The sequence below is a fragment of the Giraffa tippelskirchi genome, chromosome 6 (assembly GCF_054371585.1).
Source record: "Giraffa tippelskirchi isolate mGirTip1 chromosome 6, T2T-mGirTip1v1.2.pri, whole genome shotgun sequence".
Lineage (NCBI taxonomy): Eukaryota > Metazoa > Chordata > Mammalia > Artiodactyla > Giraffidae > Giraffa > Giraffa tippelskirchi.
Window position 1 is genome coordinate 69,815,573 of NC_137280.1, and position 23,662 is coordinate 69,839,234.

The following is a 23,662-nucleotide window of genomic DNA, read 5'->3' on the forward strand; positions in this document are numbered from 1 at the left end:
TTTCACGTCTGACACTGACTGTGAACCTGAAGGATTCTGCAATGGGGATCCTTGCTCCAAGTACACATGGGCCATCCATATGTTTCTAAGATTATCCATACTTTTTCATTCATGACATATGTTATCATAACAGCTTCCCTTTTGTCTTCCCTGTACCAGGCATCATCCTTGGTGCTATCACCGTATCTCTGACCTCATCCTCACAGCACCCCCTTGCGACAGGCTGGTCTGTTTTCATTTTTCAGGTGAGTAGGGTGAGGCTCAGAGAAAACATCACCTGCTTCAGGTAATGCAGGAGCCAGTGCTGGAACTGGGTTAAGCCCACACTTGTCTGACAATGAGCTTTTGCTTTTTGCCCTGTTGGATGGTGTTGACTCCTTTCATTCATTCATTCATCCCTCCATCTACCAACCAGACACCGGAGAAGCACCTACAGAGACTGAGTACAGGGAATTCAGAGACACAATCCTATCTGAGCAGATCTCCAAGTGGAAATTATTGTGGCTTCTGGTTGGAAGCTTGGATTCTTCTGAGGCCCTACACCTGCCAGACAGAAACTCAGCATCAAAGCTGTTGTTCTTGTTCTTGTTGTCACTCCAGTGTGCATGACTCTTTTGTGACCCCATGGACTGTAGCCCACCAGGCTCCTCTGTCAATGGCATTGTCCAGGCAAGACTACTGGAGTGGGTTGCCATTTCCTTCTCCAAGGCATCTTCCTGACCCAGGGATCAAACCCTTGTCTCCTGCATTGGCAGGCGGATTCTTTATCACTAGTCCACCAGGGAAGCCCGAGAACCAAAGCATTTGAAAGAAAATGAGCAGCACCACTGCCCACAGGCACCCTCGCCCAGCACCCCGGCCCCCTTACCATCTCCGGGTTTGCCTGGGTTGGTGGGCTCAGGGGTACTCAGAGGCCTGAGGGGAATGATGATTTCATCTGCATTAACCCCTTCCTCTGCGTGCTTCTCGGAAACGTGGGAGAGGAGTTCCGACTGACTTGGTGAGAAAAGGTTACAACATTTACACATGAAGATGGCTGGGTTTTCTGTAAGGAAAAAGAAACAAAAACAAAACAAAAGCAAAATGTGTTATTTCATCTCCACAAAAACAATGGCTGCATCCAACTGCCAAAGAAAAAATACTGAAGGCTGCTCATCTGAGCGATGGCCAGCCTCCCACAGGCTGCGTCTGGCCAGGCAGCTCACTTCTTGCTTTATGTGGCCCCGGCTGCCAGAAAATTCTTTCTTCGGTATTTCACGAGGCAGTGGGCCGACACGGTGCTGCCACAGTGAGGGTGGAGCCAGGGAGGCACCCGGGTGCCAGAAACCAAGTCCCTCTCTGCCTTCAAAGAAAGGGTTTCTCCACCAACAAGCAGGCCGGGGTAACGACCTACGAGAATTCTTTCCCACCAAATAACACATGAAATGGAAATTTAACAAAGCAGAACATTGCTTCGTCAATGAAAGTCTCTCGTGAATACCGCCAATCGATATTTTATTTTTTCCAAGAAATGCTTCGTTCCTAAGGAATCCAAAATGCTTCCAAAACAAGAAGAGATTACAGTGATAGATTTCTTTCTTCAAAAGAGGCCATGTCATTTTCAATGTGTGTCCTGCTGACCCCACAATGACCCCTACCGTTTAGGCAAAGGGGGGTTTGTCATCTCTATTCCACAGCCAAGGACACTGAGGCTGTAAGAAGAAGCAACCTTCCCGGGTCAAAGCCTGGACTCTGCCACCTGCTTCTGACATGAACTCTGTTTGGCTGCAGACCGTGAGCTGAGTTGCCTCCAAGTTAAAGCTAAAACGCTTATCCCTGTAGTCAACCAAGTCCAAAATGAAAATCACTCCAGAGAGGAGCATAATCCCCAAACCACATACCAAGTGCTGTCTTGGTCATTTCAGCGTCTATGGAGCAGCGGCCATGGGGTGGCCCCCATGTCAGGCATCCGGGACTCAGAGATGAACTAGGCAGGGAGTCCTCCACAGATGAGCCACCAGCCCAGTGGGGAGACAGACCCGCCCAGAACAACTGCATCGTAGGGTTTTCACTGCAACTATTACCCAAGCAGCCTGGACGTACTCTTGATTCCTGCCATGCTTTCAGGAGAAAGAGAATTCTGCGACAGGTAACAGAGCAGCACTTCGAGGGACCACAGGGCTACTGTGAGGGCCCCTTGGTCCCCAGGCACACCAAGAACTGTCTGGAGACCACACAGATAAGACTACTTTTGCATCTGCACGTGACCAAGTGATGGCACCGCTGGTAACTAACCTACTGCCCGGGGTCCCCCACAGACCGAAGGCCTGGGCAGCCTGGGATGCCTCCTGGCCTTGGCCATCTGTGCCACACGGCACACTTCCCAAATGCCCACCGCGGGTCCAGTGCTGGGTCTGAAGTCCCCAGGGTGCCGGCAGAGACAAGCACACCTGACCCAGGACGACTGTCACAGAGGAGAGGGTGCAGCGTGGGATGGAGACAGAGGCAGGGAGGCAGCCCGCAGCTGTGCTGAGACCAGGGAAGCCGCGCCATGGGGAGGCCGGCCTGGCACCCCCCCTGCAGGACCCGGGCCCTAGATGCTGACGGGGACACGCCTGCCACCAACCAAGGGGCCAAGAGCCTCGAAGACACTCGCTCGTGACTTCTGAGCGGTGGTTCTACTTCTCAAGATCTGGTTTCATAATCCTCCAAAATGCAAACAAGGACTCTGCACAGAGATACTCAACACGGAGGTCATTCAGGACAGCCAGTTCCAGAAACCACCTGCATGCTCTGCAGCAGGCAGGCCAGGACACGTCCCCCAGAGCAGTTCTGCAAGCCGCTGAGAACCAAAGGGGGAAGAACCCTGGACAACACAGAAAACGCTCAGAATGAACGTTCACTTCTGCAGAGTGGGACGCACCACAGCTCGACAGGTACGTGACTTTGTTCCTAAGGCAGAGACAGCATTTATGGGTGGATGGATGGAAGAACAGACGGCCAGGCAGAACGGATCCTGTCTGCTGGACTCTTTTTATAGTCACTTACGGCTGAAACTCCAATACTTTGGCCAACTGATCGAAGAGCTGACTCATTTGAAAAGACCCTGATGCTGGGAAAGACTGAGGGCAGGAAGAGAAGGGAATGACAGAGGATGAGATGGTTGGATGGCATCACTGACTCGATAGACATGGGTTTGGGTGGACTCCGAGAGTTGGTGATGGACAGGGAGGCCTGGCGCGCTGCGGTTCATGGAGTCACAAAGAGTCGGACACGACTGAGCGACTGAACTAAACTGAACTGAACTGAATGGGTTTCCTACAATGAGTCTATGTGTGCATGCTCAGTCATGTCCAGCTGTTTGCAATCCCCATAGACTGTAGCCCACCAGGCTCCTTTGTCCATGGCATTTTTCAGGCAAGAATACTGGAGTGGGTTGCCATTTCCTCCTCCAGGGGATCTTTCTGACCCAGGGATAGAACCCGAGTCTCTGGAATCTCCTGTTCACATGAACTTAAAAATCAGGAAGGTTGAGAAGCGAGCGAGATGACAGGTACACACAGCATTCAGGTCGTGGCTCCAAGTGATGAGCGCTGAGTGGCTCAGGCAGGGCGGCCTCCTGTTCAAGGCTGCCTCCTCCAGCCTGCCCAGGGTAGCTGTTCAAGGAACGTCTGAGCCAAGACGCTGCTGCAAACAGCAGACACTCTGGGCAGAGGGAAGGCAGAGATCCTGGGTTAAAGTGCTAGGAAGGCTTCCCGGAGGAGGCATTGAAAGGATCTCGAAAGTGGCCCTGGGAAGGGCCCTCGGGCACCCAAGGGCACCAGACTGGCTCCAGGACCCACCCCACAACATGACCTCACGTGCTCCCCGAGCTCTCAGCTACAGGTGCAGGCCTGGGGCTCAGAGAGGCTGGCCTCAGGGGGGACCCAGCTTGACCTGACCCAAGCATAAGCTCTACAACATGCCACACGGCCTCCCTGGGTCAGCACTGACGGGGACAGGGCCACACAACAGCCAGCAGGACCACACGGCCTCCCAGGTCAGCACTGACGGGGACAGGGCTACACAACAGCCAATGGGACCACACGGCCTCCCGGATCAGCACTGATGGGGACACGGCTACACAACAGCCGGTGGGACGACAAAGCCCCCAAGCTGTGAGGGTAGATGAGCTCAGCTCTGCGGTCACAACTGCTGCCCTGTCTGCGGAGCAGGCCGCAGTGTCGTCACTGGAACAGCATCCCTGACACGCCCAGGCCTCTGACTCAGAAGGAGGCCGTGAGCTCTGCAGGGACACGCTCGAACCACAGTGCAGACAACAAGACACCGAAACACAGAGCACAGGCACATCGGGCTGTGGCCCCTAAACGGGAAGAACTGTTCAACTACCAAAGTAACAACAAAGCCACTCTTCTCATTTTTTTTATAGTAGACACATAGGGAAAAAAAAAAGAATCTTATATCCTGAAATATAAGCATAATTATGTTGTCAACTAATTCTGATGAAGATGCTATAATCTGGCTGCATTTTTAGGTTCAATTACTGTGCACTCATCCTTATCAAACAGACTCGGGAGGGGAAACGGCGTGTTCAGCACAAGGAAAGTCACAGAAGTTTGGAGCTTGAGCACTCAATTTCTGTGATTTTCTGCCAGTTTGTAACCAGCTACTCTGTACTGTTAAAAAGGAAAATCTTCAAATAACCATGTCAAGGAGTCCCCCTTTCTGAACCCTGATCTGCAAACACTCCCAGCCAGGAAGAGCCGGGTCCTGCCTGTGACCTCTGACCCCGCACCTGCTCGCCCTGCCTGGGGACCAGAAACAAGTGAGCAAGGGCCTCTGTCCACGCCTCCCAGACGAAAGTCACGACCTGGACGGGCCTGCAGTCCGGGGAGAGTGGCTGGGCCCCTGGGACCCCGGGAAGCGCCCCCAGGAGCTGACGGGTCTCAGGCATGGGCTGGCCGGGCCCCCAGCCCCCGCCTTTGGAATCGGGCAGCCCCTGTGTCGGCCGGAGCTGGCTAGCTCCTGAGGGACCCCTCCCCACCTCTTGGGCCCCCGAGGAAACCGGCGAAGGAGGTCAGTCCAGCCTTGAGCTGAAGTTGCGGGCTCCGGCCAGCTCCCAGCACATCCAGCCCAGGCCACGATCAAGGAGAATTTTCCTGTTGTCCTGAGTAAGGGCAGCTCCTGTCGGGATGAGCAGAGCAGAACAGGATGCAGGCGTTCCAGGTCTCCCGGCCCTCGGCGCCCCCTTTTAAAATCACTGTTATTAATTATTACAGGAGTCACAGGGTGAAGCTGTGGAACAGTCGATAACACAGAAGTGTGCAGGGTAGAGACACCTGACCATCCCCTGGGAAGGAGAGCATCCCGGAGCACGGAGTTTCTGCTGTGCATCCGGGAGGGAGAGGCAGGGACACCCCACGCACACGCACCGGATGCCCCCTGGGGCTCCCAGCACCCTGAGGCCTCTTCCCTCCCTCCACCCCCCAGTGCTGGGCTCCCCACAGAGGAAGGAGCGGTGACATGGGTGTCACAGACAGGGAACCCCAGCACAAACTCCAAAGACGTTGTCTAACAGAAGCGGCGTTAGCAGCGGCCCCACGTCTGAGAGGTCTCTGCGTCCCGCAGGGCTGGAGTGAGGCTGCTCCCAGGGCGGGCAGCAGGGCTCAGTCCAGGCCCCTGCCCACCTTGGGGAGGAGGCGGGGATCGGCCCCAGTGCCTCCCACACCACCTACCGCCGGAGTCCCGCCCGACCCAACGTCACCCATCCTCCTCTCAGCGACGCTGCCGCTAGGAACACAGTAGGCGCTCGATAAATGTCAGGTGAACTGATGACTACAAATAGGCTAAATATTTATTGATAACCGTAAGAAGGCAAAATGCTCATTACCAGACTATTAAATTTCTTTATTTAAAAACTGTAGTGTAAAGAAAAAAAACTCCCTTCTTCTCCTCAACTAGTATGTCATCCTCTGCTTTTTAATAGTCTTTTACTTGGATTGATCAACTTTAAATAAAGAGACTTCAACAGACTAAACTAAGATCCTATTAAACTGCTGACCTCATGAAAAAAGTCGGATGGCAGATTCTTTTGGAGTTAGGTTTTTGTCTTCCTGTTGTTCACTTGCCCTTAAGTTATTAAATTTGTAAGAGCTGGCAGCATCCCAACAAGAGTGGAAACATTTTAGTAACACACAGCCAGACTGCTGTCATGTCCAAGGTACGGAATAAACCCTTATATTGTTCAGCTTACTACAATCGAAAATACTTTTTCCCTTTATCTTCAGAAAAGGAGGCCCGGGCTTGATCAAAATGCTTTCCTTCCATTTAGTCTGTTTTGCAAAACTTTTAACGAGCTGTAGATATGCCTAATATAACATCATCATCACCATCGCACTTTCTGAGAACTCGCTGTAACCAAAATAAAGGAATTCAAAGAGGAAGGAGGAGAAGAGTCAGAAGTTTAAATCAATTACACCCTCACTATGAGCTGGCAGCATGCAAGGCTCAGGCCAGGCATGTCTAATCTACATGACACTCCCATGAAATGGGTTTCATTATCGTATTTCCTCAAATCTAAGACAGCATCTATCTTCAGACGCATGGATACTTTACAATACGACTAAAAAAAGGAGTCTTATCACATCAACTGTAAGATACCTCCTGATGTTAGAGATGTTAAAATGTGAGTCTTTCAATCAATGAAACACAGAGACACTCCCAGGTTCCGATGGAGATGCAGCATGGGCTAAGGGCCTGGGAGGCTGGACTCCCGACAACCCCTGCTCATCCCCTGAAAGGCCCCGTATTCCCACTCGGCACCCCCAACACACACACTTGCCTGGGGGGCCTACCTCTGGGCTTACCTCCATGACTGTACTTCAAACTCTGCTTTCAAGGGAAGTGACAAACCTTCCCTGAGGGCCACACTCCCTGTCGCCTCTCATCCTGACAAGCAGGGCGGCTGCTAGCCCGCAAGACACCTCTGTGAGAAAGGAAAAAGGGCGCCATTTCCTAAAGACATTAGCTCCCCCTGTCAGAAAGTGGTTATAACATATTGATTTTGTGAGAACAAGATACTTTACTACCACTTGCAGAAAACTGTCATAATGAATATACGAATCCATGGCATGAAATGATGCCCTTAGATATGCTATTCTTGTGCAGTGTGCAACCTGCACAGCTGTACACAGCAGCCGTAACGAGTTGGCCACAAAGGTATTCCTCTCCCATGTTACTGATGAAGCAGCTGTAACCTGCCCTGGCAGATCAAGTTCAGGCCTATATGTTTTCAAAACTACTCAGTCAACGCATAAGGAACTCAAAAAAATCAGGTAGAAACACAGGTTGGGGCCAGTGGGACCCTGCAAGGAATACAAGAAGCCTTGGGCCCCACTCTATACCCAGCTTCTGGCTACAGAGACATTTCTAACAATTGAGCACAACTAAGAGTAGCTATACCAAAAAGGGAACTTCACTCTCTGTGTGTTTATTTTGTGCAATTTACAACAGCAACGCCCTTCAGGGAACAGTAAGCTGGGAAATGAGAATGCCAGATGCATGGCCACCAACCCATCAGAACACACACTTAATAAACATGCGTTCACATGGCTTGGCAACAGGTCTGAAGCAGGGAACAGAGAACCACCACATACAGTGGATCAGCTTTCCTTGGCCAAAAAAAAAACAAAGGTTACCAGCACACAAAGTAAACCCAGGGCCTTCAGGCAAGAGTGCGCATCACACACGCGCCAGCAGCACCCTCTGGTGGCCAGTCTGAGCACTACACCCCCCCATTCCTGGGATGAAGCCATTGCCAAGACCCTCATGAAAACACAGCAAACATTCCCCAAGTCCTAACTCCGCCAGATGCCATCCTTGGTCCACCATCCACTTCACTTTCACATTAACCCAGTGAGGGAGGGGCTGCTCTCCCCACTTGTAAACGAGTAAACTGAGCCCAGGGAGGGGACTCTGAGGTCACCAACAGCGGGTGAGCACAACGAGGTGAGAGCCTGGACCTGGCCGTGAGCCCCCCGGGGCCCCAGCAGCCCTGCGCCCTGGCGCGTGGACCTGGCTTCCTGGGCCTCCATGTCCACACCTGCCGGGCATCTGCTGGAGCTGCAGGGCGCTCCCAGATCGCTGACCGACCCCTCTGAGGACCGACGCATCCGCAGCAGCAGGAAGGACACCTACCTGAGTCAGGACCTGGGTCCCCCGCTCCTCACCTCCACAGTGGCGGGCGGAGTCTGCCTAAGCCGCTGAGCCTCTCAAGGACCCAGTGAGAAGTGGCCTTCGAATGGCTTAGAATGGAACCTGCTCTCCAAGCCGCACCAGAGGCTAATTTACAGAGAGACTGACAGAGACGCCTGGACGGGGCCCAAAAGGCACCTGCCTTCCCGCCTGCCACCTCCCCCACCCAAGAATCACCCCCAAGATGCCTACCCCCAGCTCTGAGGTTCAGTGGGCGGAAGTTCCAATAAATGCACACCCTCATTTGTGGTATTATTACCATGCAGCTCATTAAATGCTGATGAGCACGCCAACTTCCATAGCCCACAAAGTTAACATTTCTATTAGATGCAAAGGAGAATGCCCCTGGGTGTTCCTTTGTTGAAACTGGATTAACAAAATAAAATGAGAAATGCTCAGTATCAGCTATAATTAAGCCTGGGCCAAACAGTGGCATTATAATTTTATGCATACGCATTTCTTCCACGTTGAAACTTGGCATAATTTTTTTTAAGTTATTTTTAAGCACTCTCAAAGTGAGCGCCCTGGGCAATAGAGTCTACTCACATTTACCATAATCACAGCTGAAGAGCAGCCCTGGGGCCCTTTCCGTGGGAAAGCACCACAAATAATTTGATGTAAACAGGAACCGCGTCCCCATCACCCAGTTCTCTGAGTGGCAGCACTCTGCCCGCCCCAGCAGATGTGGGGGAGGCTCCAAGGAGGAGGGAGCCCCCACGTGGACCCCTGACATCACCGCTCCCCTTACGCAAGTCACCAAGGTGGCCCCAGAACTCTCAGGCCAACCACCACGTCTCCAGGGTCATTTCCACGGGATAAACAAGATGTGCGAAGTGCTCTCCCGTTTTAGTGTATCTGTGGGCTCCGCAATGCCCATGGCCGCCGCCACCAGGCCTCTGAGTTTCTGGTCTGAGGGTTTTATTGTTTTAGTTTATTTGGGTTCCTTTGTGTGTGGGGGGGGCACCGTCAGTCTTAACTTCGGAAGGCAATGAGCCGCCTGGCACCGGCTTCAGCACCGGGCCTCGGGATGGAGGCTTTGGGCTCAGACCCCACTGTGGCTACTTCTGCATGGCTGGAGGGGCCTCTCCCTTGATGAACCCACACGTCCTTGGCTGGAAACTCACGGAGACCACTGCAGCCGCCCTGCTGACCTCATGAAGACAGTGGGGGGCAGGGGCCAATCATGCAGAGGGAACACCGGGCAAAGGACTGCTCCACGTGACACAGGTGCAGAGCAGAACTGGGAAGGGCAGGTGAGACAGGCTTGTACACACAACCCACTGGCAGGTGGACGTGACTCAGCACACACACCGTTCCCAGACGTGCAGATGGCCGGCGTGGGCTCCTGCCCCCGGACACTGCCTCTCGTGGAAAAACCCACACACGTGTGGCTCTGTGAGGGCCGCCCCTTAGACCACCAGAGCTCAAGAGGCCCAACGCCCCCATCCAGGCCAGCGTCGTCCACAGAAATAGGACCACTGGTGTGATTTCAAATTTTTCAAGCAGCCACATTAAAATGAAACAAGGAAAATTAATTCTAATACTACGCTTTGCTACCCCAGTACATCCAAATATTATTCTTTCCCTTGTAATCCATGAGATTAGAAACGGATGAGCGAGTTCAACATTCTTTTTTTGTTGTGGTTGCTGTGCTAAGTATTCACAGTCTGGTATGTATTTTCCACTTACAAGCACATGACGGTTTGGACTACAGCACAAATCTAGTCTTCATGTTCTCTCCAGGACACCGGCAGCTTTTTCACTACAGATTGGAGAAATGTGGTTTGCAGGGCCCACTCCCTGGCAGCCAGTGGGATGGGAGAGGCCTCCAGCACCCCAAAATCTTTGGGGACTCACAGACTTAAGAAAACGGAAACAAGGAATTAGGAAGCTTAGACCATGTCGACCAGAACTCCTGTCCACACTGTTAAGAAACAGGCAGTTATGGACACAGCAGGGGAAGAAGAGGGTGGGGTTGAGAAAGGAGCATTGATACACATACACTGTCAGGAGTAAAACAGATCGCTGGTGGGAAGCTGCTGCACAGCACAGGGGGCTGAGCCCGGCGCTCTGTGATGACCTGGAGCGGTGGGACAGGTATGTATACTTACGACTGATTCATGCTGTTGTACAGCAGAAACCAACACAACATTGTAAAGCAATTAGCCTCCAATGAAAAAAAACAAGGAGGCTGAAGACGGGGACCTTTTCATTTATTACCATCATACAGGCTTTAGAAGCTGGCTGGGCTGGAAGAAGCACCAGCTAGAATCAAGATTGCCGGGAGAAATATCAATAACCTCAGATATGCAGATGACACCACCCTTATGGCAGAAAGTGAAGAAGAACTAAAGAGCCTCTTGATGAAAGTGAAAGAGGAGAGTGAAAAAGTTGGCTTAAAGCTCAACATTCAAAAAACTAAGATCATGGCATCCAGTTCCATCACTTCATGGCAAATAGATGTGGAAACAGTGGCTGACTTTATTTTGGGGGGCTCCAAAATCACTGCAGATGGTGATTGCAGCCATGAAATTAAAAGACACTTACTCCTTGGAAGGAAAGTTATGACCAACTTAGACAGCATATTAAAAAGCAGACCTTTGCCAACAAAGCTCTGTCTAGTCAAAGCTATGGTTCTTCCAGTGGTCATGTATGGATGTGAGAGTTGGACCATAAAGAAAGTTGAGCGCCAAAGAACTGATGCCTTCGAACTGTGGTGTTGGAGAAGACTCTTGAGAGTCCCTTGGACAGCAAGGAGATCCAACCAGTCTATCCTAAAGGAAATCAACCCTGAATATTCATTGGAAGGACTGACGCTGAAGCTGAAGCTTCAATACCGTGGCCACCTGACGGGAAGAACTGACTCACTGGAAAAGACCCTGATGCTGGGAAAGATTGGAGGCAGGAGGAGAAGGGGACGACAGAGGATGAGATGGTTGAATGGCATCACCGACTCAACGGTCATGAGTTTGAGTAAACTCCGGGAGATGGTGAAGGATCGGGAAGCCTGGCGTGCTGCAGTCCATGGGGTCACAGAGAGTCGGACACTACTGAGCTACTGAACAACTACAACCACTCTGTTTACGAGGCAGGGAACTTTAGAAAGTCAGGCAGCCTGTCCTTCTCCCTGATCCGGCTCCAACTAGTGCAGCCTCAGGGTGACCCTGGCAAGACCAGTCCCTCCCACTGCATCTGATCAGGCTACCCAGTGGCCGCTGGGTCTCCTCCCCTGTAGGCCCAGCATCCCAGTCCCTCAGTCGTGCCTGACATCCACACTGTCAGCTGCCACCTCTGTAGACAAAGGTGTCTCCTGAGCTCCTGCAGCAGGTCCTTTCCCACCCATGACCCCTAGGGGGCAACCGAGGGCAAAGGAGAACTCTGGCCCGGCGAGCTAGTTCTGAGCTGCCTGAAATTCTGGAGATGATCACACTAAGTGAGGTAAGTCAGACAGAAAAAGACAAATATCATATGACAGTGATGCAGGGGAAAAAAAATATACATGAACTTATTTACAAAACAGACTTATAGACCTAGAGAACTGCCTTATGGTTACTAAAGGGAAAAGGTCGGGGGGAGGGAATAAATTGGGAGTTTGGGATTGACATGTACACACTACTATGTCTAAAACAGATAACCAAACAAGGACCTACTGTGTAGCACAGGGAACTCTGCTCAGTATTCTGTAACAACCTAAGTGGAAAAAGAATTTGAAAGAGAACAGATACATGTACAACTAAATCACTTTGCTGTATACCTAAAACTAACACAATATTGTAAATCAACTATAGTCCTATATAAAAAAAAAATTTTAATCATAAAAAAGAATCTGCAAAGTGGAGAGGGCTGCTTTCTGATCACCAAACTTAAAAAAAAAAAAAAAAGCCAGAACCTAGTTTTAGCTTTAACCTCAGTTTCTCAGAGAGACTTTTGTGAAACTCCCTTCAATACAAATTAGGTCTCCATTACTTTCTCTTGCCCACTCCCCCACCATCCTCCACTTTGAAGCAATTTCCCCAATTTGTAATCATGTATTTGGTGGTGTGTTTATTTATTTAACCTGTCTCCTCTAAAAGATTATAAACTCCAAAACCATCAATATCACTTAATTCAAAATCAGTTAAAAGCTTAAAGAGAAAAAAAAAACTCAAAGAGATCAATGAGGTTAACAAACATATTTATTTCTAAACAGAAATGCTGCATTTCCTTTGTCAGAAGGACTAGAACATTTCCAGAACGTTCACCTTAGAACCCCTGAGAATAACGTTAACCAAGGCACTCAACCCCTGCTTCCTAGACAAACACCCAAGATCCATGGCTGGGGGAGAAGGAGTGGCTCAGGGTGGGACAGCTGCTGGCCAACCCAGAACCCCAAAACCCGCAACTTCGCTGGTCCTCTGACTCCTGCCCAGTGATGGGTAAGTGTGGCCACGTGGCCCTCCTGCAAATTATGGACCACGGCCGTGTGTATGGAGCCTGGAAAATTTTGTATCCCTATGCCGGTTTGGCTCATCACTGCTCTTTCCCCTAAAACAAACACAGACAAAGACTGGCTGGTCTCTAAGTTAAAACCCGATCAGCCACCAGTCCCCTGGGGCTTTCCTCTGATCCACGTCTCTAAATCTGCCCCTAACCTCCATTCCCACGCCGCCTCTGCACCATGACAGCACCTAACAGCAGGTCTCACTGCTGCCTGCATTTCTGCCCCTCCAAAGAACGTCCTCCTGTTTATTCTTTTTAAACACAAAAATGACTAGAAAGCTACAGTAATTCACAGTGTGATGCTGATGGAGGATAAACAAACAGATCAATGGAATAGACCTAAGAGCTCAGAAATGGACCCACGAATTTTTTCAACAAAAGGACCAAGGTGACTAAGTGGCTGGACTAGGGGCACCTGCACCCCACCCCTCAAGCCCTCAATTCTCGGGACTTAGTTCCATCATGACGTCTGGCACCATCTCCCAAAGGATCTGTTTTCCACTGCTAGGACTGCAGGAGACCCTCAAGAGGAGTCAGTGAGTCACATCTGACTCTCTGCATTCTCGCTTCCCCGCACAAAGTTTCGCACAAACATTTGGGTGAACCAGGGAATCTGCTTAGAAGAAAGAAGGGAGGGAAGGAGAGAGGGAGGGAGGAAGGGTGGACCCTACAGAGCAAAGCAGTGGCAGAGGCCCCTGAAGAAGATGCAGAGATGGGAAGAAAACACTCAACAGAAAGAAGCCAGCCAGGACCCTACAGGGAGTCTTGGGGCTGACTTACAAGGCCCTCCAAGTTTCCAGGACATCCAGGAACCCCACTTTCCAGTATGCTACCCTCAAAACCCCCCGCTCCTTGGCTCCAGACGCTGTAACTCATCTGGTCCCCTCAACCCCCTACACCCCCAACAAACCCAGCAGCTGCCTCTGAAGCTGGCGCCCACCTTTCCATCCTGCCTTGGTCGGGACCCAGTGGGGGCACAAAGGTACCGGATTCCAGAGTTAAGCAATTTGCAGCTCCGTTTGTTACATGATTTAAAAGAAGAAAAGTCTGTTACCCCATTTAAAGTCTTTTTTTTTCTATTAATATGTCAAGCATGATCTGCTTGTGAAAGTCGCTCAGTCGTGTCCAACTCTTTGTGATCCAGTCCAGGGAATTCTCCAGGCCAGGATACTGGAGTGGGTAGCCTTTCCCTTCTCCAGGGGATCTTCCCATCCCAGGGATCGAACCCAGGTCTCTCGCATTACAGGCAGATTCTTCACCAGCTGAGCCACAAGGGAAGCCCAAGAACACTGGAGTGAGTAGCCTATCCCTTCTCCAGCGGAACTTGCCAACCTAGGAATCGAACCAGGGTCTCCTGCATTGCAGGCAGATTCTCTACCAACTGAGCTCTCAGGGAAGCCCCTATAATCTGCTTGTAAGCTGTGCTCCCAGTGCAGAGGCCCAGGTTGGAGCTCTGCTCAGGGAACTAGATCTCACATGCCACAGCTAAGAGGCCACGTGCCACAGGGAAGATCCAAAATCGTGCATGCCACAACTAAGACCCAGCACAGTCAAACAAAGGAAAATAAATTTTTTTAAGGTGACTCCACTAAAAAAAAAAAAAAGACTGTAACTTCAAACCTGTAATAAGTTTTTAATATGACTATTTGCTTCACTCCCAGATTTTTTTTTCTTCAAAAAAAAAAAATCAGTCAACATCTGTCACAGTTTTCCAACCACAAAAGTTTTCAAGAAGCAAGTGGGTGACAAAGCACTAGGCTACAGGGCAGAGAGACTGGGTCTGGGTGAAAGGGATGAAGAGCAGAACCACCAGCCTCCAGGGCACTGGGACTCGGGTGGTGGGCAGGACTGCGTCTCCCGCAGGTCCCAAGAGTTACGTGACTCCCCTCAGGTCAGGAATCTAGTGAGAGCAGAACCCAGGCCCCAGAGCACGTGTTCATTCCACCCTCCAGGCTGTTCCTGTCCTTAAAGTTGACACCTGCCCTTGAGAAATTGCAAAGACAGTGAAAGTTTAACAGGATAAACAGTTGAGAACAAAAAGAAAACTTAACTCCAGGCTAAATCCCTTCTACATAATTAAACTGGGCCTTCTCGCTGGGGAGGTTTGCAGAAGCAGCCTGCATGAAACTGTCCATAAAAGGAAATGCAATTATGGGGGAGTCTTTTTAATGTATCTAATTCCTGACTGCCCTTGCCTTAGGCAGAAACTTAATTTACTGAAGGATAGCTGTCTTTGAAAAGTTGTTAGGCAAATTGTAAGGTAACACAGGAATCATTGTTCAACAAGGTAAATGGACTGAGAAGGGAGCAGTGTGGTAACACAGAGATCTCCAGGTCAAGGCAGTGACCATCACAGCGGGCTCACCACCTAGAAGCTGCACCTTAGAGACCAAATGCGACTCCACCTTGTGATTTATTGTACTGACTCTCCTGCCGTAACCCAACAACCAAGCAAAACAGGAGACTCTTTTCAGGAATTAGAGGTGGCAAGTTAACAGTAATATGTTCTAAAACATGATCTCCGTCACTTATAGCTGAAAATTCAAGGAAACTACAACAATGTCCAGGTTTGTTTTTAGAAAATGTTAGGTAAAGTCCCGAAGAGAAGAAGTGGGTGGTGCATGCCATGTATCTATACTTGGGAGAAGGAAAGCACCAAAGACAGTTCAGTAGGGAAGATCAAGTCTGACTCCACATTGGATCTGCTTCTTCTACTTTAACCTTTGTATTCTATTGCTTTTGCTACCAGTTGAGAAATGTTGCCTACAGCCTGAAATGTACAGGATGGCCCCTTCTCAAGGCTCTGACCTTTAAAGTACAACACTTTTCCATTCATAGATAAACATTTGCAGAACAGAGAATAACGTTTGTCTTGGAGGTTTATAGGAACATTGTGACCAGACCTAGGAGCACAGCTCCAAGAACTAAGGATTCAGACACCAAGAAGTTTACACCAACCAACCACTCCCCCTCTCCCCTTTTAGTATAAAAGAAGCCTGAATTCTAACTCAGGTACAATGTGCTTTGGGACACTGGTCCATCGTCTTCTCAAGCTGCTGGCTTTCCAAATAATGTCACTGTTCCTTGCCCCAGCGACTCATCTCTCGATTTATTGACCCATAGTGTGGCAAGCAGTATGGGTTTTGGACTTGGTAACATCATTATTGTCAGAAAGCATGGCTGGCATAGTTCGCAGCTCCTGAGCCAGTACTCTGGCTCTGGGTCTGCTCCGTCATCACACACACACACACACTTTACTGTACTGACTCTCCTTGTCGGAATCTGACACAACAATGGGATGAGGGCAGGACCAAGGGTCCAAGGGTTCTTTACTCATCCCTGCCTGGCATGTAGCGAGTAGTATCACCAATGCTTCAACTGAAGAATCCATGAAACATGCCCCTGGGGTTTGGGCACCAAATACCAAACATAAGCTCCAGTGCCTTCTGCAACCCTCAGTATGGGGGGACACTCAATATAACTGCTTCAACATGGTTATAGGCTCAGAAGGTGACGCTGGAGGGGCCGTTGTTGAGGGTAAGCCCTATGACACTAAGTCAAAGTATTAGTTGCTTAGTCATGTCCAACTATTAGGGACCCCATGGACTGTAGCCCACCCGGCTCCTCTGTCCATGGGATCTTCCAGGCAAGAATACTGGAGTGGGTGGCCATTCCCTTCTCCAGGGGATCTTCCCGACCCAGGGATCGAACCCAGGTCTCCTGCACTGTAGGCAGATTCTTTCCAGTGTGAGTCACCATATGACACCATGCTTATATCAATATTTCTTAAGTCACTGGGCTCTGCCAGGGAACCAGGCTGGAAGGGGCAGGAGGTGGTCAGTGCAGCCAGGCATTCTCCCTTCCCTTCAAAAAAGGTTCCCTATGGCACCCACTGGAGGCTAGGCACTTGAACTTCCAGGGGCCAGAAGTACAAGCCGGGCAGGCACCCGGAAGTCTGGATTTCATCCCAAGCTGGAGGAAGTTGATTTTTAAAGCCTCAGCTCTGCCATTTCCAAACTGTATGAAGTTGACCTCTCTGAACTTTTGTTCCTCGTCAGTAAACGACATACAAATTAGAACTGTTGGTAAAAACTGAGCAACAGAAAGCGCAAGGTCAGTGCCCTAGTGCAGACGCTTCTTGTTAATCACGCGGGAAGGAGCCCCAAGCTCAGCGTCAAGGGTCTCGGGCCAGGTGTTCAGAAGAAGATCCATCCTGCTCTTGCGTCCAGGGGCAGAAAGGCTGCTTCCCCCTGCCCGGGAAGCCAGAGACGGACGGCTGCCTGGAGGAGGTGGCATTTCAGCTTAACTTTAATGGGTGAGGACCAAGGGGGCCGCAGGGCTAGGCGGCAGGTAGAGGATAAATTACAGTTGATCACAAGATGTTACAGGGTTACCGGCAGCCAGGACGCTAATAATCTCTGGCGTTTATGGCTCCCTCTTCAGGACACAAAGAAACTTTCCTTCAGCAGCTCGGTGGAACCCTGTCCCTTCAACACATCCTGCCCAAGGAACGTGGGTCTGAAGGAGCTACCCAACTGACGGAGGGGGAAACTCAGGCCAGGCAAGAAGGAGGCAGAGCGGCCAAAGAGTCGGCGGCGCGGGGATTCGAACCTCCCGCCCGCCGGCGCGCCGGCGCTAGGTCGCCGGCGCGCGCCCCGGCCCCACCTGTTGCCCTGGAAACGGCCCCGCGCACGCGCGCGCGCACTGCCTTCCCTCGCTCGTTCTTCCGCTAGCATCCTCGTCACTTTTTTTCTCAATAAAAACCCGAGGCGGCGGGATACTGCCGGCGACCGAACGTGCTGTCGAAGGACGCCGCTACGTCCGCTCTCCGCCCGTGGCCGCGGATCCCTCCGCCGCCCAGCAGCCCGCGCGCTCCTTCCCGATTCCTAGCTCGCAACGGCTTCCCGCGAGCCGCGCCGCGCCCCACCCCCACCCCATCCCCACCCCAACCCCCAGCCCGGCTCACCTGCCGCCCGCGTCTCCATGGCAACGCCCCCGCCGCGGAGGGAAAAAAAAGCGTCGGGCTCTTCCGGGCCCCCTCCCGCGCCGACCGAGAAGGCGGGGCGCCTCGCTGATGCTTCGCTTTTTATTTTTATTTTTTTAAGAAAAGAGCCGGCGCGGTTATGGCGAATCTGCGGCATCCAACATGGCGGATGGAGTCTTCGCCCTCCTCTTCCCGGGGCGCTGACGTCGGCGTCGCGGACGTCAGGCTTGGATGACCCTCCCCCCAAGCGGCGAGAGCGGCCGGGCTGGGCCGGGCTACTGCGCATGCGCCGACTCGGCGGCCCAGCTTAGCCATCCGGTTCCGCGGATTCGCTGGCTCCGCGTTTTGAGCCTCTCCCGGAAGGGGACTCACGGGAGGCCGGGAGTGAGGACTGCAGAAGCGCGAGTCTACCCTGCTCTGCCGGGAGCCGGCGTCTGCCTGCCAGCCCCATCCTTGGACAGCACCAGACTGGACGAGGAAGGAGAGTTTCAGCGCTCTTGTCCCAGTTCTCAGCGATTTGACTTTTCTTGGCTTTCACTTATTTACTAACTTGTCAATTGGGGCGGTCACAGCCGGCCTCTCTCTCTTTCCAGGGTTGTACTGTTTGCAGATGCTTTCCGCTAGGAGTCAGTTCAGTTCAGTTGCTCAGTCGTGTCCGGCTCTTTGCATTGCAGTACGCCAGGCCTCCCTGTCCATCACCAACTCCCGGAGTTTACTCAAACTCATGTCCATCGAGTTAGTGATGCCATCCAACCATCTCATCCTCTATCATCCCCTTCTCCTCCTGCCTTCAATCTTTACCAGCATCAGAAGTCTTTTCCAGTGAGTCAGTTATTTGCATCAGGTGGCCAAAGGATTGGAGTTTCAGCTTAGATTGAGTCTTACAGATAGAATTCAGCAGCTGGAAGGAACCCCCTCGACCGAGCGCCTGCCTTCTCTCCACGCTCCAGACTATCTTGCAGAAAGTGTCGGCTGGCTGTGAGCCCGCCACCCCATCACTTACCCCTCTCCCTGAATCTGGCTCCCAGCCTTCTTTCTGCAAGCCGCAGCATCTGCTTGAGTTGTAATGATCTCGTTTTCCTTTTCGGTCTACCACTTCCTTCAGATCTCTGCTCAAATGACATACTGTAGCGGGCCCTGCCGGGCCACCCCATCCAAAGGAACCTTCCTAAATCACTTTCTGTTTTCTCCGTAGGATCTATTACTGTCTGGCATTAATTTATCCCGATTTCTTCCTGGTCACCCCTTTGGCCACCAAAACTAGAAACAGCCTGACAGTGATTTATTAAATTAATGAGTTCCTGTTGCTTTTATTTTAAAGGTTAGCTTCTGTTTATAGCAAATAATGTCTTTATGGTAGTAATCGTGTAAAGTTTTCTTTTTAAATCCAACTTCTTTACATTTTCTAAAATTAGTCGACTTAAAATGGTGCATGTGGTAACAGAGATAAGGTAAAATAAATGTGAAAGTGAACTTGAAGTGAGAAATTTGGGAAATACTGATTTGTTTTTCTGGTTCTCCTAAAATGCTAATCTTTGCCTGTTGTAAGCCTTTTCCTGAAATAACCTCCCCTCTTTTGGGGCTCAGTTTAAAGAATTCTCTTTCAGCTCATGACTGTTCCCACACTCCCGCTCACACTAAGCACCTGCACCATCCCAAGCCCACTGCAGGTATCTGCACAGCCCCCTCCCAATGATCTCTAGACCATGAACTTCTTGAGCTCAGAAGCCACGCAGATTATTTTATCTTTGTTTCCCAGCTCCTACCAGTGTTACTCAGTGAACACATTTGTTCTCATTGGCACTTCTTTCCCAGTTAGTAAAACTCCCACGAACATCCCACAACTCTGGGAGATGGTGAGGGACAGGGAAGCCTGGCAAGCTGCGGTCCGTGGGGTCGGGAGAGTTGGCCACGACATGGCACCTGAGCGGCGGCACAGAGCACTGAGCTGGAAGACGATGCTCTGATTTATCGGGGAACCGTGTCTTGCTCCTTAACCCTGTTTTTGGGAAATAGAGACCCAAGATTATAAGACCCCAGATTTACCCAGCCCATTAAATATATCTTAAGTGGTATCCCTCCCCCCCACCCCTTCCTTTTATCTTCACAATAGGAGGGCTAAATTGGACAAATAAGAATATCCTTTTTTCAAGAAAAGAAAAATGTGCAGAGAAGTTAGGTGGCTTTCTGAGCTCACACAGCAGGTCAGTGAAATCCCAGGTGTAGAACTGGACTCTCCAAGCCCAATACTCTCCCCACATCACGTGTGGGATGTGTCCACAGTACCCACCACATCCCCAAAAGGGCCACTTCCAAGGCAATCCTAGGGTTATTGCTGCACACCCACTGCCTCCCACAGTGCTTCCCAAGTCTCAAGATAGATGGCTGAGTGGAGCTCATCACAGTCTTTGATTTGCAAATGAACTGCTCAAAAAGCTGCATGGTTGAGTGTTCCCTTTCAGACAGATAAATATTTGCAATAACCACTATTTTACTGTGAATCAATTTCCGACAGGAAATTAGAGTTGTTCTGAGTTGCCGACAGTGTTGGTTTTGTGCTGGGTTGCCTTTCTAACAACAGCATTTAAATGTTAGTTATTGATTAACCGATGGGTTACTCCTGGATGTTGTGACCAAAATGAGTTTTGGAATAAAGCAATTTAAAATTTCTCTCAAAACCCAATTGCCTCAGAATAGTAATAAAAGTCAAATTTTTTTAAAACATTGTGAATTGTGAGTGATATTCCTGAATTAATGATTTGGACAGCTATGATTTTCTCTGTTATTCTCATGGTATTTTCTTCCTTCTCTGTTCAAAGAAGAATCACTGAGCCACTATCATTACTGGCCACAGGCATACAGAAATGACCAACAGACAGTCCCTTTCTACGGGACCAGATTTGCAAATGGAGAGATGAGTCCGCCCATGGCCCTGCTGAGTGATTGGCACGTATTCAGTCAGCAAACATCTTTATACTCTCCATTTGCGTACTATCCCACAATGCATTCAATTAATGAAGACACATTAATAGAAGTAAATAAAAATTGCTCAAAATTGTCTAAGTAATAGCATCCTACTTCAGCGACAGTTCCTAGAGGGCGTGAGCTTCCCAGCTTGCCCTCTGGTGGCCTCCAGCCTCTCAAGGAAGTCACGGGAGTGAATTTGTGCCAGAAGTGTATTACATGAAATGACGTTTTGTTATGCAATAATAAATTAACATAATTGAATATATTTGTGTCTAGTTTTATAATTATATCTAATAGCAAACATACATTTACATGAAGCCAGGATAATTTGTATACATAATTTTATGTTTTCTTGAACACAGGTTTTGATAAAGGATACATAAGAGGGGCCGCAAAAGAATGGACCTGGAGGCACAATGCTAAAAATCAGAGGTTGGGATAATCACAGTCTGGGTGAAGTGGTAAAAATCTGAATAGACACGTTGTAGGGAAGAATCCACTTAAAATTGTATATAAAAAAGATGTTGTAATATTCAAACGATCTGAGCAATTTGAGAACATAATTATGACCTTAGGAAGCAAAGTCTTTTCTCATTCTTTCTTTTCAGCGGCCATAGGGTGCCGTCTCATCACCAGCACACACATAGTTACCCTCAGCACACACGTATTGATCTCAATAGCATTTTTCGTTAGCGGTACCCAGGGCTCCTTCAGAAAACCTGAGTTCACGTCTGGGAGCAAAAAGAAATTGCAATGGCCTGAGACATCTTGCTGTTGGCCAGAAAACCAGGCTGCTGCCAAAAGTGCTGAGCTATTGCTGAAAGGAGAAAGGAATCAGGTGAAAGGGAAAAGGGGTCCCTCCGGCCAAGTTGTAACAACTTAGATATAACAAAGAGTAACTAGGTCTACAGTTGCTGACTTGTTCTTACAAGAACAAGTTGAGTTTGTGAAAAGCCATGAGTCCTGAGCAATCAAAAAGGAAAAGTTAATATTATATGTAATGACAAAGCTAGTTATAACTCAAAGAAAGTATAAAAAACAGCATTTTAGTAAGTAGGTAAGTTTGGCCTATATGGGACTCTGTTTCTTGAAGTTCGGTATGTCTGTTTGGGAAACAGTGTATCTGTTTAAGCTGAGAACAACAGATAACTTTACTATAAGTCAAAGATTTCCAGAAAGAATAAGAACTGTACCAAAACCAGAAAGGGCAGGTCAAGACCAGCAGTCTCCAAAATAACCGGGTAGAAGGAGGGCTCATAATTGGTGCTGTGAGTTAATGAATTAGCCAGATGTCCCAGCAGAATGGTTGATGGATTAAACTGCTCTATGGTCCTGCTGATTATAATGAATGCTAATGAGACATAATCAAGTTAATTGTAAACTGAGGCAAAACATCATGTACTCAAAATTCAATGGACATGAAGATTGCAAGAACTTACTTGTAAGTCTTGTTGACTTAGCAGTTAAACTTGGTCAGAGGGCATCTCAACCGGTAAATGCCTGCTGCTACTTGAGTCACCTTGAAGGATTCAATGTTCCCACTAAGAATCCATCAATCATTGACCCAGAGGCTGTGATTTCTATGTTCCTGGGAAGGAGATAATCATTCTATCTTGTATCTGATTTTGCAGTCCTGGAGAACTACAAAAATGTATCTTCTGTAGCTAACACATTGGTTGAATCAATAGTTCTGATTTTTACAAATAAGTTTAAGTATGGGTACAGTAAAAACTTTTGTGTTAAGGTAGTTGAAGCATTCAGGAGAAGTTACATTAGACTCATAGTGAAACAGGGTAATTTGACTCAGTGGATAAATGTTTAAGGAAATTTGATTCACAAAGTTTTAAGTTTATCAGCTGTGTTTAAATAGTTTACCCAAGAAAAGTTAATAGATTTATTAGTATAACAAATATTCTGTAAAGCAACGACAAGCAGAAGTAACTGGGCAATGTAAAAAAAAAATTAAATTTTAAAAAAGGAGGCGTGGTCTTGGATCCCAGCAGCAAGGAGAGTAAAACAGGAGGGCTGTCAGAGACTAGAAGCATACCAGACCCAACACGGAGGCCCAGTAAACAGTTATTGAAGGAAGGGAGAGGGTTGGAGGGATGAAGGATGGATCAAGGGATGAACACTGGGGAGAGCCTGTGTGTGCAAGTTTGATGGGAACTCTGCTGACGTAAGGACTACAGCAGCTCTGCTTCATGTGGCTTCCAGCTTCCTCCTGGGACAGCAAGTCAGCCTAGGGATGCCCTTCTCATGGTGATGGCAGGAGCCAAAAAGGGCAAGTAGAAATGTCAAGTGCTTTCTCAAGTCTCTTCTACCAGCTCACTGACCAATTCAAGCTACATGATCCACCTCAGAATCAACAAGAAGAAAAATATACTCACCTTTTTGGTAAGAGAAGAGAAATTCCCAGCACAAAGAGTATCTCCTTAGGGTAGAGTGAAGAGATGGAACCATTAATATAATCTACCACTCCTTCCTGGAGAAGGAAATGACAACCCACCCCAATATTCTTTTGTGGAAAATCCTATGGACTGTAGCCTGTCAGGCTCCTCTGTCCATGGGGTCACAAAGAGTCGTTGGACAGGACTAAGCGAGTAAACAACTTCTCATTCTATCATGAACCCACAGGAAAAAAGTCATAAAAGTGTCCTCAGGGGAATTCCCTGGAAGTCCAGTGGTTAGGACTCTGTGCTTCCAATGCCAGGGACCCAGGGTTTGATACCTGGTTGGGGAACTAAGATCCCACAGGCCACATGGTAAGACCAGAAAAGCAAATTAATTACTTTTTTAAGAAGAGTACCCAGTGATTTATTTTCTAAAGAACCAGCTGACCACGTGCTTGGCTGAATAGAAGAAAAGATTTGGTCATTCAGGATTTGGTATAAACAAGGGATATCTTTTTTTTTTTTTTTTAATAAATTTATTTATTTTAGTTGGGGGCTAATTACTTTACAATATTGTAATAGTTTTTGCCATACATTGACATGAATCAGC

At 49.2% G+C, this 23,662-nt stretch overlaps 1 protein-coding gene across 6 annotated transcripts in view; it reads right to left on the bottom strand.

Annotated features, from left to right (window-relative positions):
- ZFAT (zinc finger and AT-hook domain containing) overlaps positions 1–17,894 on the bottom strand; it is a 159,522-nt gene extending 141,628 nt beyond the window's left edge. For 3 of the 6 annotated variants that reach the window (XM_081505132.1, XM_081505131.1, XM_081505135.1), the window contains exons 1-2: positions 17,678–17,894; positions 869–1,045 (exon numbers count right to left, since the gene is read on the bottom strand). In XM_081505132.1, the coding sequence (XP_081361258.1) occupies positions 869–1,045; positions 17,678–17,852 (352 nt within the window). In that variant the 5' untranslated portion in view covers positions 17,853–17,894. Of the gene's footprint in view, positions 1–868; positions 1,046–17,167; positions 17,313–17,376; positions 17,630–17,677 lie in introns of those variants that run through there. The other 3 variants (XM_081505133.1, XM_081505136.1, XM_081505134.1) reach the window with 3 other exon arrangements.
- Between the last annotated feature and the right edge of the window lie 5,768 nt (positions 17,895–23,662).